The sequence below is a fragment of the Centropristis striata genome, chromosome 24 (genome assembly GCF_030273125.1).
Source record: "Centropristis striata isolate RG_2023a ecotype Rhode Island chromosome 24, C.striata_1.0, whole genome shotgun sequence".
Classification (NCBI taxonomy): Eukaryota; Metazoa; Chordata; class Actinopteri; order Perciformes; family Serranidae; genus Centropristis; species Centropristis striata.
The window spans coordinates 400452-414552 of record NC_081540.1 but is presented as its reverse complement, the minus strand read 5'-3'; the positions used below and the strand labels follow the sequence as shown (position 1 = coordinate 414552).

At 39.9% G+C, this 14101-nt stretch overlaps 1 protein-coding gene and 1 long non-coding RNA gene across 2 annotated transcripts; both read left to right on the top strand.

Annotated features, from left to right (window-relative positions):
* The first annotated feature begins 607 nt into the window (after nt 1-607).
* fam117ba (family with sequence similarity 117 member Ba) lies at nt 608-6734 on the top strand. The gene is made up of 7 exons (XM_059327828.1): nt 608-829; nt 971-1054; nt 1875-1985; nt 3885-4028; nt 4628-4838; nt 4927-5047; nt 5837-6734. The coding sequence occupies exons 1-7, from the start codon at nt 809-811 to the stop codon at nt 6057-6059; spliced, it is 915 nt and encodes a 304-aa protein (XP_059183811.1). The 5' UTR covers nt 608-808; the 3' UTR covers nt 6060-6734.
* Nucleotides 6735-9118: 2384 nt separating this feature from the next.
* Nucleotides 9119-9841, top strand: LOC131963069 (uncharacterized). The gene is made up of 2 exons (XR_009389998.1): nt 9119-9181; nt 9248-9841. It is a non-coding gene; the product is annotated as an uncharacterized LOC131963069 (long non-coding RNA).
* The last annotated feature ends 4260 nt before the right edge of the window (nt 9842-14101 follow it).

Below are 14101 nucleotides of genomic sequence, written 5' to 3'. Positions count from 1 at the left end.
AGCTGGTGCAGGTGATGCACTTTGGTCAGTTAGGTCAGGTGGTGCAGGTGTGGGTAGATGTCAGGCTGGATGGTGGATTGTATTTGTTTTCATGCAAAACTTGATTCTACAATGATAAAGTGGATCAGGAGGTGCTGGTGGTGCAGGTGGTGCAGGAGGTGCTTGTGGTGCAGATGATGTGATGTTTGCTGGTGGATTGTGTTTGTTTTCATGTTAACTTGGTTAGAATAATAAACATGTTCCTGCAGCTGAAGGAGGTCAGTGTGGCACCACCTGCCCCCACTGCCCCCCCCCCCCCCCCCCCTCCACCCCCCTCCACTTTAAGCTGTTTAATGTCATTAACAGGAGGAGGGGGGAGGAGGAGGAGGAGTGTGGGGGGGGGTCAGGAGGAGGATTAGCATGAATCCTCTCAGAGACAAACAGACAGACAGACTGACTGCAGCTGGACTCTGTTTTATTGTTGTTGTTGTTGTTGTTTACCTCCTCAGACTCCCGGTGGTCCCGGCGCCTCCTCCCCCTCCAGCTGCTCCTCCTCCTCCTGCTCCTCCTCCTGCTCCTCGTGGTCCTGCAGCGCCTCCCTCCTCCTCCTCCTCCTCCTCCTCCTCCTCCTCCTCCCTGTGTGAGCTCGGAGCTCCTCATTCTCCTCGCCGGCTCCCGCCACCGCGTCCAGCTGTGGCCCTCACAGGGCGCGCTCGCTGGCGCTCACCTGACAGGTCCCGGTCCCCTGACAGGTCCCCTGACAGGTCCCGGTCCCCTGACAGGTCCTCAGGACGACAGCCAGCACACACTCGACACACTCGGAGCCTACATGAGGGACAAGGCCACGCAGGTACCACACCTTCTACTAAGTTTATTCTACTAAATGTGTTTTAATGTGCAGATAAAAGCATCCCTGACATGCAGGTTAAACATGTATCTGTGTGTGTGTGTGTGTGTGTGTGTGTGTGTGTGTGTGTGTGTGTGTGTGCAGACCCCCAGGGCCTGGGCAGATGAGAGGAGGAGGGGCTCTCACAAACGCTCGGCCTCCTGCGGGAGCACCGACCAGCTCAAGGAGGTCAGAGACCTTCTTCTTCTTCTTCTTCTTCTGCTGCTTTTATTATTATTTATTCTACAGACAGTCATATAAATATAATATATGTCATAAAGTGTCATAAGATCCCTATGAAGAACAGCGGCAGTGGTGGTTCTACACAGGGGCCTCCAGGGGCCACTGCCCCTGTGAAGAAGCCTTTGGCCCCTGCTGTGGCCCCTGTGTCAAATTAATAATAAAATGATCAATTTATAACGATGAACAATGGAACATTTCTTACCTTTTTTTTGTTCAAACAATATCTCATTGTACACAAAAGGAACCCAGCATGTTACATTGTATAATAGTTTAACTCTCTGGAGTCTTAAAGGGATATTTTGTCCATTTTTTAATCCTTTTCATGTCTTTGTAAGTCATTTTGTGTCTTTTTTTGGTAATTTTGTATCTGTTGTTGTGTCTGTTTTAGTTATTTTGTGTCTTTTTTTGGTAATTTTGTGTCTTTTTTTGTCATTTTTATTTCTTCTGTGGGTTTTTTTGTTATTCTGTCTTCTCATTTTGTGTCTTTTTTGGTCATTTTGTGTCTTTTTCAAGACATTCAAAGATTTTGAATGCTTAAATATCATCTTTGCCATTTTTTCATGTGCTAATGTGCCCCTCTGATTAAACACTGGCCCCTCCTTGGCCCCCACAGTAAAACTGGTCTAGAATTGCCGCTGAACAGCGGTGTACCTCTGGGGGCCTCCTGGAGCCAGACTGGGAGGAAAATGCATGGATAAAGTGTTAATAATAATAATAATAATAATAATAATAATAATAATAATAATAACGTGTGTTTGTGTTGCAGATCGCTAAGCTGCGTCAGCAGCTGCAGCGCTCCAAACGCAGCAGCCGCCACCGCAGAGACAAAGACCGCAAGAGTCCGTTCAACGGCAGCCACACCATCATCCAGTCTCAGGTACAGGGACAGGTGTGTCTCTGTGTGTGTGTGTGTGTGTGTGTGTGTGTGTGTGTGTGTGTGTGTGTGTGTGTAACTAGGTTGTCTCCTGGTCTGATCTGGTCTGGAGAGTTTTGAGGACGTCCCACTTTCCCTCCTGCTGCTCCTCCTCTCTGATAGTTTCACATCATGAGACACTTTTAAACAGACGCTGGACTATAAAAAGACACACACACACACACACACACACACACACACACACACACTCTCTCTCTCTAATGATGAAGTAAAGGCTTTTATCCAAATATGGTCAGAAAATCACAGAACACACACACAGAAACATAATAATTTAGCCTCAGAATGGATCAAAAACTCACCAACAATACAAGAAAAAAGTTACAAATTTACCAGAAAAATATCTAAAAAATGTATGAGAAAAAAATCACAGAAATACGAAAAAAAGGTACAAATTTACTAGATAAAAAAATGACCAGACATAATTCACAAATATATTTTAAAAAAATCACAAATTTATGAGAAAAAAATCACAAATTTACTAGATGAAAAAATCACAGATTTATCAGAAAAAAATCTGAAATATACCAGAAAAAAAAAATGTACTAGATAAAACACACACATTTACTAGAAAAAAACACAAATTTACTAGAAAAAAATCACAAATTTCCTGTAAAAAAATCACAAATTTATCAGAAAAGAAATCACAAATTTATAGAAGAAAAGCCTGCAGAGCTCTGTGAGCTGGTTCTTTATATCGGGGCCCCGGGCCCTCAGACAGCCGGAGACGCTCCTGTTTCTGTCCTTATGTCCCCGAGGAGTCTGCTGGACCGACGCTGTCCTGGTTTCTGTCTCCTCAGGAGACAAAGAGGAAAGGAGGACAGGCTGAGTTATCAGGACACTCAGGAGCTCATTAACTGATTCAGAGCAGGAACATTTAACAACATCAGCTTCACTTCTTCTGTCACCAAACGTCTCTTTAATTATCAACTTACTGACTTTATGATCTGCTGGTTCTGACACTTCTTCACTGTTTATCATTTAAAGATGCTGCTGTTGGTGCAGATGAGAGAATAATGGATCATACAGATCAATAAAACCTCCGATAGCAGCTGCACCACGTGCATTAACTGCATTAACTGCATTTATTGCACGAACTGCATTAATTGCATTAACTGAATTTATTGCATAAACTGCATTTATTGCATTAACTACATTAACTGCATTTATTGCATTAACTGCATTTATTGCATTAACTGCATTAACTGCATTTATTGCATTAACTGCATTAACTGCATTTATTGCATAAACTGCATTTATTGCATTAACTGCATTTATTGCATTAACTGAATTTATTGCATAAACTGCATTTGTTGCATTAACTGCATTAACTGCATTTATTGCATAAACTGCATTAACTGCATTAACTGCATTTATTGCATGAAGTGCATTTATTGCATTAACTGCATTTATTGCATTTATTGCATTAACTGCATTAACTGCATTTATTGCATTAACTGCATTAATTGCATTAACTGCATTAACTGCATTTATTGCATTAACTGCATTAATTGCATTAACTGCATTGACTGCATTAATTGCATTAACTGCATTTATTGCATTAACTGAATTTATTGCATAAACTGCATTTATTGCATAAACTGCATTTGTTGCATTAACTGCATTAACTGCATTTATTGCATAAACTGCATTAACTGCATTAACTGCATTTATTGCATAAACTGCATTAACTGCATTAACTGCATTTATTGCATGAAGTGCATTTATTGCATTAATTGCATTAACTGCATTTATTGCATGAAGTGCATTTATTGCATTAATTGCATTAACTGCATTTATTGCATTTATTGCATTTACTGCATTAACCTGGTGTGTGTTTTTCAGTCGCCGATGCCTAAAACCATCCTGATCCCGATCCCGATCTCCAAGTCTTCGGCGCCGCGGTTCCGTAACAGCGTGGAGGGTTTGAACCAGGAGATCGAGAGGATCATCATCAGAGACACGCCTGAGAAGGACGAGACCATCGTGGTGAGTTCAGGGTCTCCTCCTGCTGCAGGATTAACCGCTGTTATTGTCACCTGGTGACCTGCTTTTTCTAGTCAACTTGTGGGGTTTTCTAGAAAATTTGTGGGGGGTTTTCTGATAAATTTGTGTGTTTTTTTTCTGGTAAATTTGTGATTTTTTTTCTGGTATTTTTTTTCCTGATAAATTTATGGTTGTTTTCTAGTAAATTTGTAATTTGTTTCTGATAAATTTGTCCTTTAAATAAATATTTGACTTTTTTTTTCTGATTTTTTTTTTCTGATAAATTTGTGTTTTTTTCTGGTAAAAAAATGTTCTGGTGAAAAAAAAATTCTGATTTGTGATTTTTTTTTTGTTTTGTCTGATAAATTTGAGGGCGTTTTCTAGTAAATTTGTGATTTTTTGGGGTTATTTTTTTCTAGTAAATATTTGATTTTTTTCAGATAAATTTGTAATTTTTTTCTAGTATATTTGTGATTATTTTCTAGTAAATTTGTGATTATTTTTCTGGAATTTCTTTTATTTTTCTAGTAAATATTAGATTTTTTCCGGATAAATTTTGTATATTTTTCTAGTAAATTTGTGCTTTTGTTGTGTGCGTTCAGCCTCAGGACGTGCCCGACGGGCACCGCGCCCCCCCTCCCGTGCCGCCGCAGCGCAGCAGCAGCACCCGCAGCATCGACACGCAGACGCCGTCCGGCGGCGGCCTCAGCGGTAACCATAGCAACTGCAGCAGCCGGCCCGACTCCATCTCGCCGTCCTACCTCACCGTGCTGAACGACACGGGGGGAGGAGGCAGCCCCTACGAGGACAAAGGTGAGGACCGGACCCAGTAAAACACATTAACACACACTCTGACCCCTGACCTCTGACCCCTGACCTCTGACCTCTGACCCCCCCTCAGAGCTGGGCCCCTGCTCGCCGCTGCCCAAGTACGCCGCCTCGCCGCGACCCAACAACAGCTACATGTTCAAGAGGGAACCGCCGGAGGGCTGCGAGAAGGTCAAGGTGTCCGAGGAGACGCTGTGAGCAACACCTCCAGTTTTATTACACATTTATAGATTTATATTTTTATTAGAGCCAAAACAATGACTTTATGAAGAAGAGGAAAATATCAATAATGGGAGTGTTTTTATTCATAAAATGAGCAATAACTCTTAAATATTGAAGGCTACAGTAGAACTTATTAGTACACATTTACTAGAACACAAATTTATCACAAACAAATCTGAAATATACCAGAAAAAAACCCACAAGTGTACTAGAAAAAAACCCCACACATTTACTCTAAAAAAACCCACAAATTTACTAGAAAAAAATAACAAATTTACGAGAAAAAAATAACAAATTTACGAGGAAAAAAAATCACAAATTTACGAGAAAAAAAACCAACAAATTTACTAGAAAAAAAAATCACAAATTTACGAGAAAAAAAAATCACAAATTTACTAGAAAAAAATCACAAATTTACTAGAAAAAAATAACAAATTTACTAGAAAAAAAATCACAAATTGATCAGGAAAAAAATCTGAAATATTACAGAAAAAAAACACAAATGTACTAGAAAAAAATCCAAATTTACAACCAAAATGATTACAAATTTACTAGAAAAAAAACACAATTTCTTAAGAAGGAAACTCACAAATTTACTAGAAAAACCCCCACTAATTTATCAGAAAAAAACACTTATTCACTAGAAAAAAACCCACTGAACTGTCCCTTTAAACCCCAAACAGTAAATAAAGTGACATTTATTGAGAGAAGCTGCTGATGCATGAAGTGTGAGGGTCCTCATTGTGTCTCTGTGTCCTCAGGCCGAAGCCCCTGCAGGAGATCCCTCCCTTCCTGTGTCCCGACAGGAACAAGGTGAACTTCATCCCTAACAGCGGCTCTGCCTTCTGCCTGGTCAGCATCCTGAAGCCCCTGCTGCCGGCCCCCGAGCTCGGCTACCGCTCCTCGGGGCTCCGCAGCCACTCCCCGTCCCTGGTGCCTCTGTCCACCCAGCCCTGCCTGCTGGAGGAGCCCGAGAGCTTCTGAGGAGCTTCTGAGGAGCTTTGAGGAGCTTTGAGGAGCTTTGAGGAGCTCTGAGGAGCTTTGAGGAGCTTTGAGGAGCTCTGAGGAGCTTTGAGGAGCTTTGAGGAGCTCTGAGGAGCTCTGAGGAGCTCTGAGGAGCTTTGAGGAGCTCTGAGGAGCTTTGAGGAGCTTTGAGGAGCTCCTGAGGAGCTTTGAGGAGCTCTGAGGAGCTTTGAGGAGCCTCCCTCCGCCCTGCTCCCCACCCCCCGATCACAAACATGACTAGGAAAAACAAGCGTCTGCTCCAGAATAATGCCTTCAGCATGCCAGCTCAGCTCTCTGATGTCCTTCTCTTGTTGAAACAGCGCTTCCCACTGCCTCTCCTCCTCCTCCTCCTGCTCCTCCTCGACCTCCTCCTCCTCGACCTCCTGCAGCCCGACGGCGTCTGCAGCAACATCTCATGCTTTCTTCTACCTTTAGTGCTGGTTATGTTCCTGTTTTCTGGGAGGAAAAAGGGCGAAACTGGGACAGACTCATCGTATTATACCATGGCGCCTTTCCACGGACATATCTCTCTTTTCTATCTCTAGTTATTTCTCTTGATATATAAAATATAATGCCTTCCATTGTTATTAAGAAAAAAAAAAAAGTTTGACCACGGAGGCTCATTTTGGTGCTGCCAGATTTATCGTAGCAAAACTTGAACGGTCGCGACGAGGAGAAGTTGGAAAAAAATGTGCCTGAAACTTTAGACCGCTCAGTTTCGCTGACCGCTGCCGCGCTCGCATCACAGAGCAGAAAAACAATCTGAAACATCTGCACAAACACCCGAAACATCTGCAGAAACACAGCAAAACATCTGTACAAACATCTGCAGAAACACGCAAAAACATCTGCAAAAACATGATAAAACATCTGCTAAAACATCTGCAGAAACATCTGCAAAAACATCCGCAGAAACATGCAAAAACATCTGCAGAAACAAACCAAAACATCTGCAGAAACACGCAAAAACATCTGCAAAAACACCCCAAAACATCTGCAGAAACACAGCAAAACATCTGCAAAAACATCTGCAGAAACATCTGCAGAAGCATGACAAAACATCTGCAGGAACACGCAAAAACATCTGCAAAAACATCTGCAAAAACATGTGCAGAAACAGGAGCAACATGTGCATGGGGCTGAGTCAGGTGTGTCTGCAGGACGACAAGCAAACAGCTGTAACATGTTTGTTTTCTGGGTGAAGTTCACTGAGACAAAATAAACAGATTTAATAATAATAGAAGGATTTAAAGTGTGCAGAATGAACTCATCATGATGCAGATGTTAAAGAGTCTGACATCTGGATGGAGTTCAGGAGGATCTGCTGCCTGTCTGGTGCAGATCTTCTCTAGCTGTTGTAGCTGCTTCTCCTCCTGCAGACGTTTATCTGGTTTATCTCCTCCTGGCTGCTCCTCCTGGCTGCTCCTGGCTGCTCCTCGCTGCTCCTGCAGCTGATGTGTAGATGTGATGGTAGCGTGGCGGCGGCTGCAGACACACACAGAGAGACAGAGGCAGGGACACGTCTTCTTCTTCCTCTTCTTCTTCTTCTTCTTCTTCTTCTTCTTCTTCTTCTTCTTCTTCTCCTTCTTCTTCTTCTTCTTCTTCTTCTTCTTCTTCTTCTTCTTCTTCTTCTTCTACCATCAGTTTTGTACTTGGACCAGCTGTCCAGCTGGTTCTCCTCCTGTGTGTGTCTGTGGACCAGGCCAGGGCTCTGACAGCGTCTTCAACCTGCGTCTGCTCCTCTTCCTCCTTCCTCCTCCTCTCAGCGCCAGCCTTCCTCTCCAAACCTCCATCTCCTCCTCGTCACCGTAACGCTGACCTCCTCCCGTCTCCTCCTGTCTCCTCCTGTCTCTCCTCAGCTCGTGTTGTTGTGATAAAATGTGTCCAGAGGGACGTTGTCCCCGCTGGCCTGCAGGGACGCCACCCGGAGACCTCACACACCACACACACAGAGAAAAGTACATAAGAGTAGATTTTCCACTGATTCTTCATTTTCTGATAAATCAGTTTTATGACCTCCTCACTCCTCCGGCCTGCAGGAGGCGCTGCTGATCACCAGCTCCTCCAGTTTAACAGCAGAGGCATTAAAAACCAGCGTCCCTGGTCTCTGTAGAACCTTCTGGCCTCTGCAGCTCAACGTCTTTAAGCTTTTTACTGCAGAAACAAACTCTGTCATACAACATCTGAAATATACCAGAAAAAAAACATGAATGTACTACAAAAAATCACCAATTTACAAGAAAAAAACAATTATTTTCACTGCAGAACCAAATTCTGTCATGTCTGGATTGATAAAAGCATCCAGAGGTGCAAACAGCTCAGTGAATCTCACCTGATAACTTCTCACAATCACCTGATCACGCTGTGATTATTATTATTATTATTATTATTATTATTATTATTATTAACTACAGGAAGCAGAGTAAAAACACGCACAAGTATGTTTGTTTGGCTTCGCTACTAATTCAGCCGTCTGACTGAAAATAAACAGATTGAATAACAACAGAAGGATTTAAAGTGTGCAGAATGAACTCCATCAGGATGCAGATGTTATAAAGTCTGACTAGATGCTTCAGCACATCTGGAAACAAGACGACAAGCAGACCAGTTTAAATATGTTTGTTTTCTGGACGGAGTTCAGGACATTCTTCTACTAATTCAGCCGTCTGACTGAAAATAAACAGATTTTCAGAGATTTAATAACAACAGAAGGATTCAAAGGATGCAGAAATAACTTCATAATGATGAAAATGTATAAAAAGTAAACAAGTTTTAAAAAGCTTGTTTTCTGAGAGGAGTTCAGGTGGATCAGGGCTCAGCTGACTACTGCTTATGAAGAGCAAAAAAAGAGATTTTGCAGAGATTCATTTGCAGATTAATTGCAACAGAAAGATTTAAAGTGTGCAGAATGAATCCATCATGATGCAGATGTTAAAAGTCTGACTTGATGCTTCAGCACATCTGGAAACAAGACGACAAGCAGACCAGTTTTAAACTGACTGTTTTCTGGAGTTCAGGTTCATCTGCTCTTCTCTAGTTTCTCCTCCTGCACAGATTTATCTGGTTTCTCTCTAATGCAGCAGCTCCTCCTCCTGCAGGAGGTGTGTTTCCTCCTGCAGGAGGTGTGTTTCCTCCTGCAGCAGGAGGTGCGTCTCCTCCTGCAGGAGGTGTATAATGTGTGTGTGAGCGTCTCCTGGCGGCGTCCCGTCTCTGTAAATGTCTCGACTACTTGACGGGCAGATAGGAATGTACTGGATGTGTAAATATTAAAGGCACACTGTGTTTGTAGAGATATGAATCTGACTGAGATGAACCATATCTCCTCCTCCTCCTGCTCCTCCTCCTGCTCCTCCTCCTCCTCCTGCTTCTTCCTCTCCGCTCAGTACTGTGAACTACTACATGTCTCATCCTTGTGAATAATAATGTATTTATTTATTATGGCTGGTCTTCAGAGAGTAGATGAAAGATTTGTCCTCTCAGGTTGTAGTGATGATGATGAAGACTGATGATGAAGAGTCTGAACCTGTAGCAGAAACCTGACGCTCCACGCCACCAACAACACAAACAACACAACAACACAACAAACAAACATCACAGTCTAGACTCTTTAGTCTGTTTACAACAAACACAAACAGATTTATTTTTATTTTTCAAAGTGGATAAACGGCGACACAGTCAAAAGTCAAAGATTCTTCGTTTGAACTGCCAAGTTTTCATCTGTTAACCCTTCGAGTGAAATAAAAAGGCATAGTTGAATTAAACCCACTCTTGACTTTACTTATTTATTTATTTATTATTATTATTATTATTATTTTACTATTTATTTTTTATTATTATTAAACTTTTATTTTTAAGTTTTCTCCAAGAATGTCTTCTTTAGAAAAAAAGAAATATATTTAAAAAAAAAGAATAAATATTGAAATTTAAATATAAATTATTCTACATTTTTACATGTATTTTATTATTTATTTAGGTATGTTTGTATTTATTTATTAGATTAGATTTCCACATGCATTTATTCATTTGTATATTTATTAATGTATTAATATATTTATTCATTTTTTTATCTATTAATTTATTTATTTATTTTCATGTATTTATTTCACCATTTATTTTTAGATGCATTTATTTTTATTGATTCATTTATTTCTACATATTCATTTGCATCTAATTTTTAGAATTCCACTCTCCTTGTCAGTGTATTGTCTAGTTTTATTGATTAAATGTCTCGTTTCATCGTGTGGTGACTCTCAGACTCTCTGAGTCTCTGATCAGGTTTCTGTTCTCTAACAACATTAAAGTTTCTGTTAATTAACGTCAACATGAATCAGCTGCAGCTCGTCAGCAGACAGGTGAGACAGGTGAGACAGGTGAGTGGTGATGTCAGAGTCCTCCAGTCAGGAGTTACAGGGAACAGGTCAACATCTACCACTATATGGATCCTTCAGGGTATGAATACAGCTGTTTATTGATTGATTTATTGATTGATATATAAATATGTCTGAATGGAGGAAAGTACTTGACTTAAACCAGGGGCCTCAAACTCAGTAGTACCTCAGGGCCGCTGGAGGCACAATGACCAAAAAAGACACTAAATTAGTTTTAAAAAAAAAATTAAAAAAAAAGACACAAAATGATTTAAAAAAACACTTTTTTTTTTAAAACAAGACACAAAATGACCAAAAAATACACAATTTAAAAAAAAATACACAAAATGATCCAAAAAGACACAAAATTATTTATAAAAAGACACAAAATGACCAAAAAATACAAACAATTATTTAAAAAATGAACAAAAAAAAGACAGAATTACCAAAAAAGACACAAAATTATTACTTGATGCTTTAAACTTTTATTATTATTATTTATTTTATTCTTTTACTCGATGCTTCAAGCTTTTATTATTATTATTATTATTATTAATTTTATTTATTTTACTCGTTGCTTCAAACATTTTCATTTATTTATTTTCAATTTTTTTGGGGGGGAGTCCACTTGTATTTATTTATTTCTCCATTTATTTATTTTCCTACATTTTTATTTAGTTATATCCATAATGATTAGATTAGATTTCCACGTGTATTTATTTATTAATATATTTATTTGTCTGTTTTAACTCCTGGAGGCTGCAGTGTGTGTGTTTGTCCAGCAGGAGGCGCTGTTTGATAGTCTGGTCTGAGGAGGATCCAGCAGCTCTCTGTGCTTTTAGTTACATAATCAGCATTTAGCGGCTCACAGACTTTACTGAAGCGGTTCAGGATTTATCTAAACCTCCCACAGCTTTAATGTTACATAAATATTAATAAAATATAAAGAATATATAAAGAATGTGATGAATAAAGACGCTGTCTGGACTCTGATCCTGCAGGAATAAAGCAGGTCTTGATGCTGTTTGTGTCCTGCAGCAGGATGCAGGTTTCAGCCTCCAGCTGGAGCCTGAAGGGGGGCGGGACTCCGCTCAGGGACTCCGGATCCGGGACTCTGGATGCTCCTCTCCCACAGAACAAGACTCCTGCTGGATCTCCTGGACTCTGATCCGTCTCCTGCTGGACCTCCTGGACTCTGATCCGTCTCCTGGACTCTGATCCGTCTCCTGCTGGACCTCCTGGACTCTGATCCGTCTCCTGCTGGACCTCCTGGACTCTGATCCTGCTGCAAATATCCCCAAAGTTCTCCAGGAGCGTCATGTCGCGATAGAAACGGATAAAAACAAGCGTTTTTGCGCATTTCGGAGCGCAGGATCCAGGATCCAGGATCCAGTCTGTACCAGTGACCCGGGTCTGTCTGGTGGTCTGGTGGTCTGATGAGATCCGGACTGGACCATGGCTGCTGCTCCGCCTGAGGCCAGGAAGTTCACCAGAGGACTCAACAAGCCGGGCACCGCGGCCGAGCTGCGGCAGAGCGTCTCCGAGGCGGTCCGGACCTCCGTCCTCATGGTAAGGAGACCTGACCCCCTTTATCTAGACCTGACCCCCTTTATCTAGACCTCAGGTTAATTAATATGGGGTTTTCTGCAGGAATGTTCCAGTGAGACTGCAGGAAGCTGGTGATTGTTAGAAGTTTCTCACAGGTTTCCAGGTAACTGAAACAGGATCCAGAACCTGCAGAGTCCTCTAGTCCTCTAGTCCTCTAGTCTATTCTAGTCCGGTCTGTGGGTGCAGCTGAAGGGGGTCAGGTGTCAGATACCTGAGACTCTAACAGCTGACTAACAGAAGTAATAGAGACTCAGAGAACCTGCCAGATAGTGATCCATCTGATCACACTCTCCTCTCTGTCTGCTGCTGCTGCATCTTCATCATCATCTTCATCGTTATCTTCATCACTAGGAGGTTTATTATTATTATAATAACTATTATATTATTATAACTAACAGCTGATCTCTCTCTCATGTTCCCACTGAGTTCATTATGGAGCATCACAAGTTTAAACCTTCCTGGTGATCAGGGGAAAAACATAAATTTACTAGAAAAAACAAACAAACAAATTTACCAGAAAAAAATCCAAATTTACTAGAAATTATTATTATTATTATATACTCGATGCTACAAACTTTTATAATAATAATAATAATAATTATTATTATTATTATTATTATTATTTACTCTATGCTATAAACTTTATTATTATTATTATTATTAATAATAATAATAATAATAATAATAATTACTCGATGCTGCAAACTTTTTTATTTTTTTATTTTTTACTCGATGCTCAATTTTAAAAAAAATATATACTTTTTACTCGATGCTTCAAAATGTTCAAATGATGCTTCAAATGATCTTTAGGGCCTTTACTACTTTAGCTGCTGTTTTTTTTGTGCATTATTTAATTGATGCACATTTGAAACAGTTTATTCTGCTCTCTGCACACTTCCTCCATAGATACACGCAGTAAAACCTGCAGGATGAATGAACTGACAGTGGCAGCATTGACTGGTTCAGTAACTGGAGCTGGAGGAAGATTTGATATTTGTTTAATGTAAATGTTGTGTGAAAACATGTGAATGAAGTATTGATGATGCAACACGTCCAGCTGACTGGAGACTTTATCCACTAGTTGTTTCTTCTCTGTTTATTCTGAATTAAAACACTAGTTCTATCTTCTCTGTTTAATCAGTCTGAAACATCTGTTGGTGGTTTTATTTCCTCTGGAACACGTCGAAGGGTTAAATGATCTGATACGTTCTCCTTCAGTTTGTTATTTGATGCTGTGAAACTGTGACTGACAGCTGCTTTGTGTTCTGGTTAGTCAGCTGTTTTAGAGGAGAACCTGATACACACACACACACACACACACACACACTTAGGCTTTCTTTATTGTCATTGCACAAAAAACACAACAGTGAATCTGGCAACGAAATATCGTTGCTTGGCTTCGGCAGTACACAGAACAGCAGAAACCTGTTAATAAATACATACTGTGGACTGTCACAATAAATAAATATATCTATATAAATATATATAAAAACTTGTATAAAAATAAAACTAAAGGTGTCCAATATGTACATGAATTATTATTATTATTGCACCCTCAAAGTTAGCAGCAGTGTCTGAATTATTGCACAGATGATTAGTTTCACTTTTCAGGCACACACACACACACACACACACACACACACACACACACACACACAATAAGTCTCCTCACACTTTATGCATCAGGAGTTTCTCTCAGTAAATGTGACTTTATTTACTGGTTTTGGGTTTAAAGGGACAGTTCAGTGATTTTTTTCCTAGTAAATTTGTGAGTTTCCTTCTTGAAAATTTTGAAATTTTTATTTTCTTTTTCATAAATTAGTGTTGTTTCTGATAAATTTGTGTTTTTTTTTCTTGTAAATTAGTGATTTTTTCTGATGAATTAGTGTTTTTTTTCTGGTAAATTAGTGATTTTTTCTGATAAATTCTAGATTATTTTCTGGTAAATTAGTATTTTTTTCTAGTAATTTTGTGATTTTTTTCTGGTAAATTAGTGATTTTTCTGATAAATTCTAGATTATTTTCTGGTAAATTAGTGTTTTTTTT

Excerpts from the sequence above, each read along its gene's own strand:
- fam117ba (XM_059327828.1), top strand. The coding sequence starts at position 809 with ATGAGGGACAAGGCCACGCAG. Across the intron at positions 830-970 it reads TGAGGGACAAGGCCACGCAG|ACCCCCAGGGCCTGGGCAGA; the intron begins GTACCACACCTT and ends GTGTGTGTGCAG. Across the intron at positions 4,029-4,627 it reads AGAAGGACGAGACCATCGTG|CCTCAGGACGTGCCCGACGG; the intron begins GTGAGTTCAGGG and ends GTGTGCGTTCAG.